General features: G+C 32.8%; 1 protein-coding gene across 1 annotated transcript; it reads left to right on the forward strand.

The window, feature by feature from the left end:
• The first annotated feature begins 758 nt into the window (after positions 1–758).
• On the forward strand, positions 759–9381 carry LOC126735297 (ectonucleotide pyrophosphatase/phosphodiesterase family member 5-like). The gene is made up of 6 exons (XM_050439242.1): positions 759–1306; positions 1362–1502; positions 1904–2056; positions 2118–2499; positions 4691–4942; positions 5064–9381. The coding sequence occupies exons 1-6, from the start codon at positions 941–943 to the stop codon at positions 5234–5236; spliced, it is 1467 nt and encodes a 488-aa protein (XP_050295199.1). The 5' UTR covers positions 759–940; the 3' UTR covers positions 5237–9381.
• The last annotated feature ends 263 nt before the right edge of the window (positions 9382–9644 follow it).

Raw genomic sequence — 9644 nt, forward strand, 5'->3', positions numbered from 1 at the left:
TCTGAGCTGGCAGGCCTGATTCCACCCAGGGCTGTTCCGGCAAGATGGACGCGTCTAGCAGTTGCGGCTAATCAACATCGAGTCCACCTGCCTACCCCAAGGACGTCGCTGTATCGGGACTCATTCATCTGGAGAACATCTTCTTTGTGGAACGGGCTTCCGCCTCACATATTTCCCGACGCATACAACCTACAGCGATTCAAGATAAACGAAATAATAAAAAGAAAAAAAAAACTCTAATAATCTCGAGGTTATATCTCAAAATATGATTCTGCGTTCTTAATCTCGCGCAAGTCAATTCCGGTTAGTTTTTTACGTGACATCGAGCTAGAAGAAGTTATAAGTGACAGTTTATTTGAATTATTATAGCAATTTATTTGTATAAAATCATTATTAAAAAAAACTACAGAAGCAAGAAAAATTCACAAGGCAATAGACTAAATTTAAATAGAATCACTATCAAGAGACATTCAAGCATTCGAACGGTTATACCTGGTAAGGTGAGAAGTGTCAAATCTCTTCAAGTCAAAGTTCTAGTCTGTCAACCGAAACAAACCGCTAGAAAAGGGCTAAAATGGGGTCAACATTCAAAAAATTTTCCTCCTAATCAGCTGATACTCAGGCTCTTGAAAATTAGGAAGAAAACAAACCTAATAGCATCTAACAATGTAATGAATCCATGGGCTAATGGGGAATATTTTTTATGACCCCAAGGAGAGTCAACAACAATAAGTAGGGACAACCACAACCTAATCAAATAAACCGCGTGAAAGGGGCTATAACGGGGTCAAGGTTACACCTAAAAAAAAATTCTGCCAAAATCAGCTGATATCGATTGACGTCCGTTTACCCTTGAAAAATGAAGAAATAAATAAGAAATCTTAGACGTATTTTTCAGTCAAGAGAAGCCCTAATAACAACTAACACCCTACATGTCACGATGCTCTCTCTAAAATATATTATAGCGGTGTACTCTTGGCTGTTCCCTTGCCTAATTTCACCTGTCCTCTCCATTTCCAAACACCCGATTTTAATTGTGGTGTCCTATGATGCTTTCAGGTATAACTTCTTTGAAACTGAACAACTACCCTATATGGAACTAATAAGGCATAAAGGGACGTACGCCGATTACCTTACCAATGTCTTTCCGACAAAAACATTCCCGAATCATCACTCAATAGCCACAGGTTTATATGCTGAAACCCATGGGGTGATTGGGAATAGCTTTTATGACCCCCAACTAAAGCAAATTGTCAGGATGGGCTATGATATGTACCATTACAATGAGAAGATTGTGCCCATATGGGTAGGTTTCACAGGTTTTTCTCATTTAGAATGTTAAAATTGTGTTTTTTTTTAAGAGGTTGAATGAAGATAGAGGAGATGAAAGGTATTCGGCTAGTGTTATGTGGCCTGGAGCAATTTTTCCATATCAAGGCAAAAATATCACATGGGCTTTACCATTTGAAATGGGATATGACTGGCATAAAAGAGTTGATCATGTAAGTAAGAAGACTTAAATAAGTAAACCATAATTATACATGAGAATTACTTAATAACAGAGATATTTTGCTTTTATGTGTAGGAAGTTTTTTACGATTTTAAAGAGCATGTAAATATTAGGGGAAATGATTTCACAACATTTCAATTCATCATCATTTCATTCATTTTCAACATTTTTTTAAATTTATTTGCAGAATTGACATAATTATTAAATGTATAGGAACTGACATAACTTAAAATCTATTTTTTTTTTAGTTTTTGCTTCTAGGTTCAATGCTTTTTTATCTTATGCCTTTTGGCATTATTGATAGTGATTTAATTTTAAAATCTAATTTTTTACTGCTTTTTCTACTAACTTTCAAAAAAAACCTATGCTTAAATGTCTTCCTTTCATTATTAGGCAATTGAATGGATTACAGACCCAAAGAAACCTGCCAACCTGGTCATGTTATACTTTGAAGAACCAGACACCCATGGGCATGCCTTTGGGCCTAACTCAGAAATTGTCAAAGATTTAATTCATAAATTGGACAATATTACTGGCTATTTACATGTAAACATTCATTTCTAAATAAAGCCCAAGTTCCTCATTTATACCTAAACTTTATTTGTAGGAACAACTAAAGGTGCATAAGCTCACTGACCATGTAAATGTGATACATGTGAGTGATCACGGTATGACCACAGTAACTCCTCCACATTTTATAAATATAACTAAGTTTTTGACTAATGGGACATATGACTGGGCAGGAGCGAGCCCTGCTATTCAAATTATACCTCATGAAGGACATCACAATAAAATTTATGAATCATTAAAGGCAGCATCGAAAATTAATAAACATTTTCAAGTGTTTAACAAGTCAGATTTCCCTGAAAGATGGCACTATAAAGGGAATAGGAGGGCTCCCCCTATATTGGTCATGGCTGATGTGGGATATGCTTTAGATGATTTGATCATTGCTGCTCCACAATATGCTAAGAAGTATAATTTCACTTGTAAGTAGAATAAAATGTCAATAGTTAAGGTTTATATTGTCCTGTTTTTATTTTGCTCTTAGTCTAACAGTATTAAACTAAAAAACTTTTTCCTTATTTATTTATTTATTCAACATCTTACAAACATGTAAAGGTACTTACATGTAAGGGATAATGATAATGATAGACTAACTAAAATCTACAAAATAATATATAAATTATACAAGGCATAATCAATGTTAGAGAATTGTTCTAAACCATTTTGCAGTGCTAAAGTATTACATGTTTTTAACATTAAAGTAAAGTAAGAACAGCCGCACAAGTTAACACAAAAATCTCCCTGCATTGTTAACCTTAGATCAATATAAGGAACTCTTGTCTGTATTTATCAATTCTATCAAATAACACTCATTATACAGGGTGTAAAATTAGTGGACGAAACGCGAACCCTGTATTCTTTGGTCAAAAATAACCTCACTTTTTCCTATAAACATATATCGGCAAACGCGCCCCAAGGGAGCTACGCCCTTTTTAAAGGGGGCACCTAAAGATGGTTTTTTCCACTTATTTTCGAAACGGGTAAATATAAAAATTTTAAATTTTGGTATTCTCCCAATTTTGATATGCTGAATTTAGTTGTCATTTCATAATTTTCATTATATAGTCAGGTGCGTATCATTTAGGGGGTGAGCCTAAAAAAATACCTAAAAAAAAATTGTGTGCAAAGTTTTTGTTTTTTTTTCTTTAAATTTTAAAAATTTAAGGGTTTTTACGTAAAAAAGTACCTCTTGGTCAATAACGCTAGGAATTACCATTTTCGAGAAAAACCCATTTTGTTTGAAGACATCCATTGAGAAACACTCTGCAGGTGGTGGTGCAATTCGATATATTTACCTCGCAGTGACAAAGAGGTTTTGGCAAATTCTGTGAAAATTAGATCTAACTGTTGTTTATGATCCAGTGCTTGTGAAATTTGATCTGTAAAGGCACACAGACTTATAACCGACAAAACCATGTTGCTCCTTACATATAGATGGGGTCATAAGCGTTTTTATTTTGTTTCAAAGCAAATTTTCGCAGATTTGAGCCAATGAATTAAGAACACTTATGGCCCTATAATTTTTTACAGCACTTTTTGACTTATTTATAAAAATATTATTTTGCACAGACACTGAAAATATGTGAGCCAAAGGTTTAACAAGAAAATCTACACAACACTTTATAGATGTAGCAAGAAATGTTGTCCCTACCAACACTTTTCTTTGGTTTTAATTGCTTAATTGCTATTCTTACCTACTTGTTCCCCAGTGACCATAGCAAACTTAATATTGCCCCCCCAAGGTAGAACATTTTTTTTGGGACAATTTGCCATGCTTTTTGGTACTCTTTCTCTACCCATTGTGTTTTGTTTAAGTTTTACTCATTTTGCATCTATATGATTTGCACATTTTTCATTCAAGATGTTTTTTACCACTTTTGTTAACTTGCAAGGCATCAAAGTCAAATTATTTATTTAGTGAGGAAGTATGACACCATAGAAAAAAGCCAAAAATATTTACCAAAGAAAGTTTATCACCCACCATTAGTTACACTTTGGTTAACTTTTAAGGCTTCACAGTAAAAATTTTAAATTCTAGAGGGAATTGAAACCATATATGATACTTATACCATGCAAATAGGTGTAATATATGCACAAATTGCCCTACCTAGCCAAATAGTGAACCCATAATTACATTTCATCACTACGCGCCTTAAGAAAAGGCATCTTGTCACTTTTTACAAAATCCTACATGGGAAATCTGGAGCTTCTGAGCTAGTTCAAAAAAATCAATATTATGCTCCACTGAGAACAAAAGCTACTGAGAGTTTTCACTAACCAAACCACTGTACTAACTATGGTCTTAATAATTTCCTCACTAGAACAATCAGATTAGCAAACCAACATCATACCATTGACCTTTTTGAATCTTATAGCATCCTGGGTCAAGTTTTAGCAAACATTAGTTAGATCTGATTAATTATTATTACCTAATCATTTTCTGTGAATCTGTATGTGATATACGTTAAAATTATGTATTAATCTATTATGGTTGTCTAATCTAAATTACTTAAAGGGATAAGGAGAGTTTTGTTATGGAATGCCCTATATATGTCCACCAACCAAGACTCTGAGAGCAGCAACTTTAAATAAAATAATTTGGTTATTTTTCAGTAACAAACTCTTCAGAATTCGGGGTCCACGGCTACGATTACACCGTAAAAGAAATGCACCCTTACTTCATGGCGGTGGGGCCAAAAATCAGAAAATCTACAAAAGTGGACCCGTTCGATACCGTCGACTTATTTAATATATTTTGTGCAATTTTGGACCTTAATCCCACCCCGAATAACGGCTCCACAAACCCAACCGAGCAGATCGTATATGCAACCGCTGACGTCGTCCTCACCAATTTTCTGATATTGAGTAAGTGAGATAATAAATTGAACAACATTTTTATTTACTGCGACTTATAAATCTTACGAAATATATTAATAGGAAAAAAAAGAAGAATTCCGCTCCCTAAAGTGATTTTTTATTTTTGCAGTAAGCGGGGTTCTGGTAGTTTTAGTCTTGATAAGTTTATCGATGACTTCGACTCTGGTCGCCATAAGACGGCAACAAAGAGCCGCGACCAATGCGGCACTAAATAAACGTTTACGGCAAAGTTTTCCGAACTACATTGAGGCACAGCATTTGCTGGAGCCCGAGGAGGCCTAAGTGAACACAAATTTTATAGGGAAAATATGCGTGTATGTGGGTGGGATAATGGGGTATAAAAGCAACTAAACTGATCGATATTTTGAAAGCTTTTGATGAAAAAAATGGTATAATTCTTATCAACGCTCTTCTAACCAACGTTTCGGCACTACTTTGTGCCGTCTTCAGGTAAGTAACCCAACAATCAATTGAATCTTTAAGTAAACATTTTGTGCAGGATGCGCTTTTTGTTAGAGCCCGATAGAAGAATCTACAGAGTATTCAAAAAAATGTAAATACGAAAGTTTCTTGACTTCAACATGGTTCTTAATTTTTATTAATACAGGGTATACGAAAAATACTTTACCGTCAATGCCAAAATTTTAATTGGAATTTAAGTCGGGTCTCAAATATGGCTTATTGAAAATACAGAAAAATGTCCAATGGTCTGACGCACCCGGTATACATTTAACCCTTTGAAGCCTAATGGGTCATATGTATCCCAATGCTAAAAGGGTTGTAGTATATAATCTAAAGATAATCAAAGTTTCTGATAAGCAAAATCAATATTTATTCTACATATAGAAAGGTATTTCAAAAGAAGTAATATAAAAGTCTCTAGGTGTGGTATAATGCAAAAGATTGTTGGCATAAAGATATGGAACAAATAGTTCTTGTGCTTTTTTGAATCTTGCATTCAGCACATCTGTTACGTCTTTGTCTAGTTTCAGTTTGATTCGGTAATAGTGATCACCTACATTTATTAGGGTGGGAGAAGACATTGACGAACGACCATATGACGTTGTACGAATCACTTTATCCTCCGGTCTTCCAACAGCAATGACTTTCTGAAACATTAACCAAAAATGACAAAGGAAGCTTGTGGAGGTGGTGTGTCTCTTTATAAATGATTCAGGAATTTACTGCGATTGTAAGAAGGATTTTGCAAAATACCTTCTTCCATCGCTTTTTTTTCTATTAATATCATATAAGCCAGTCAACTGATCTGACAAACATACTCCGCCCATATTGAGGTTATAAAAGTTTATACATTCGGGGCAATTGATCTTTACTTCAGTGACATCTCTGCTTGTACGATCACCTTTGATGATTGTGTTTTGATTACAGTTAGTCATAACAAGTACCTTTTTTGTATAGATTTTATTTAATAAATGTCAAAAACAATTTTTATTAAATACAATATAATTTATATTTTACAAGTAGCAATTGACTAAAGAGCTCCTGTTTCACATCCTATATTTATAAGAGTATAAATGTTGCATAAGCTCATGACAATTATTTCTTCTTGAACCAAACATATTAAGCATAAAGAATATAATTTATCCATTCAAAAATAAGCTAGCATGCCTTGAATCTGCCAAAAATATAATTTGCTAATTAATAATTTGAAACAATCCCATTACAAGTTGTATTGCTTAGTTTTTTTGATGATCAGAAGTGAGAAATTAATGAATGCCTATTGTAAGGCATCATAACTACGATTCCATTACTGTTTCGTGGAAATCCGTTTGTTCTTGCTTTTTCTTAGTTTTCTGATACAATATGAAAATTCTTGCGATGGTTGATTGAGCAATAAAACTGAAAAGACTTTTTGGCTATAATTTATAAAAAACCATAGAAGAACTTTGATTCAAGTCAAGAAGTATTAGGCAAGGTCTGTTTTCAGACCACGCTTCGAACCAAACCCAACCTTTCTTGCTATCAATTCGACGATCTTAATCACCACTCATATTTTTAGACTCCACTTTTAAATCACTCAAGAAATCGGTGTCAAGATCTTCCTTTGACATAGTTGGCTTTGGTCTGATGGGGCGCATTTTTTTGCTTGTTCTTTTGTAGTAGTTCTAGACATGTGCCTCTAAATCAATATCACTGCTATAGAGGCACATGTATCTAGTTGATAGTCAGATCCAATGTCTGCAAAAAGGTCTTCAAGGTCAGCTAAACAGTATGCAAGATCTTCCATCTCGGTTATAGTCAGTGGTTTTCTGTAACAATCTGAGAACGAATGGGTCCACCGATAAGACGTTTTGGACAAATATGCCCCAGTTGCCATTTATCCTTCCCAAAATACATCAAATATTAACAAAACTTGACAACTAACGTACCTTGACATCTTTAATATATTTATTAACATCACAAACAATTTGCGCCTTATTGATACAAAATTCGAATAGAGCGATCGTATAAAGCACTTATTTCTCTATCAAGGATTTTCAAAATAGAAAATATACAAGCCGTCCCATTTCAAATTTTAGAATTGAGGTCTGTGCTTTCCATTAAACCTCGTATTAATAAAACTGCAATAATTAAAAAATATGTTCAACACCCAGAATCTCTTGCAGGTAAGTTTTTGTCGAACACTCTGTAGATTTGGAGAAAAGTTATAGGCCTCTAATAAAATGCTCAACCAAATTTAACAATTTTTTGGATTAAAATGAATTATTTGCTTTTATATCCCATTTAAGTATTCAAAGCCAGTGCTTAAGCGCCCAATATTATTGAATGCTCAAAACTATAATTTATTTTTGTTATATATTGTTATAAAATTTGTTGAAACTAATTCGTCCATTCCTAAGCCCTTATTTTTGAGGTTTCCATCAAATTTAAGCTGGATCCTTTAAAATTGTTAAATTATACTACAGGGTTATTCTATTATAAAGGCTGTATAATATGTTCCGCTTAATTTCTGAAGTTATATTGGAAATATATAAACAATTATATGGTAAGCGATTTGCAGGCCGACATATTTTTTAACGGATATGCAAAGTTGGGACAATAAATCGAGTCAAATTCAATCCGGTTCAATCAAAATATATAGTACTGTAGTCAAAAAAGAGTTTTTCTAGTCATTTTAGGAATATATATGTGTAAAATAGTAATTTTGCACGGAAATTCGGTTTAACTTGCAAAAGAAATTTTTTTTTAATACTATTAGGTTGAAGTTTGTTGCACATTTAGATGTTATAAGGTGTAAATTTGTTTTAAATATTAGGTTTGAGATAATTTTAGATTTACATATTTTAATACAAGGGAACTCGATTGATTGTAAGAAAACTACCACTAGATAAATTTTGGAGACACTTAAAATATTCCTATTGTTTTCAAATTTTAAAAAAAAACTTTTTTTTATATTTTCTCTATTTTTTGTCAGAAATTTTAAGTTTGTCTAATATGTATGACGACCGAATTAAAGGACATATATTACTTATATGTACATTGTAAATCCCATTTAATTTTTTTTCCACTTTTGGTACACTAAAATGCGCAGTTTAAACGAAATTTAGAGAAAAAAAAGTTAAGAAAGTTACAGGGACGATGCTGACGTCTAATTCCGGCATAACTGGAGATGCCAAAACTGTCAATATATGTTTCCCAGTAAGCTTGCCATGATGCCAAATTTTCCTAGTCATAGTTTCCCTATATACTAGATCAATAGAGTTCTCAGAAAATTTTATAGTTGATGACGTAAATTGTTACTAATATGTATATAAAATTGTTTTTAGCAACTTTTTGAAACAATAGTTTAGAAAGCAATAGTTGCTTGGTGTTATTGCGTACAAAAATTTGTATTTATTATAAAAACTTTCTTTTCTGTTCGTTTCTATGGTTTCAAGTGTAAATTATAAATTTGGCTTAGACAAACACACAAAAAGGGACCCTTCTGACACTTTTATTCTAAATTAAGGTTACTCATGTTTAAGCATTTCGGCTATTGTAATAGCCATCATCAGATACATAACAATAGAAAACACATCACAAAGGTAATATGTTATATAGTTCTGTATCTAATTATGGCTATATAACAATAGCCGAAATGCATAATACATTAGTTTAAAGATGTTTTGCTTTTTATTGTGGGGAGAACGACAACCTTGCGTAACCTTTATAGTTCCACTCCTCTGCTAAGTATGGACTTCTACACAACAATTTATTTATTGCTGTGTCTCTCTAATTTAAGTTTAATATTACTCAATATAAGTACAGAAAACCCTAGAAAAGTGATGTGAGTTGGCCAAAAATAAACGCAATGATTAAAATTAGATACAAAATGGATATAATAGGTTTATTATACATATTACATACTATATGATAAAATTTATTCTCAAAAATAAATGTGACTCAATAAAGCTATATTAATTAGATTTTAGGACTTGTTTCAGTAACCTTACGTAACATTTTTAAAATTATTAAATAGGGAAAGTATCTTCCTTACTTGTTCTTTTTTGTTGGCAAAGTTGGCTAATAACGTAAAAATGATACGGCATAACAATTATTTATAGTATATGTGTTGGAAATTATTTAAAAATCATCTATGCATGTGGGCTTTATAAAGAAGCATTATGTATATTGCTCGACGGATCATCAATCCAACTCTAAGATCTACGATTAAAAAATATGCAGATCT

This window comes from Anthonomus grandis, chromosome 4, assembly GCF_022605725.1.
Source record: "Anthonomus grandis grandis chromosome 4, icAntGran1.3, whole genome shotgun sequence".
Taxonomy (NCBI): domain Eukaryota; kingdom Metazoa; phylum Arthropoda; class Insecta; order Coleoptera; family Curculionidae; genus Anthonomus; species Anthonomus grandis.

Coding starts and splice junctions, on each gene's coding strand:
- LOC126735297 (XM_050439242.1), top strand. CDS start 941: ATGCTCTCTCTAAAATATATTATAGCGGTGTACTCTTGGCTGTTCCCT. Junction 1,503..1,903: donor GGCATAAAAGAGTTGATCAT/GTAAGTAAGAAG, acceptor TTTCATTATTAG/GCAATTGAATGGATTACAGA. Junction 2,057..2,117: donor ATATTACTGGCTATTTACAT/GTAAACATTCAT, acceptor CTTTATTTGTAG/GAACAACTAAAGGTGCATAA.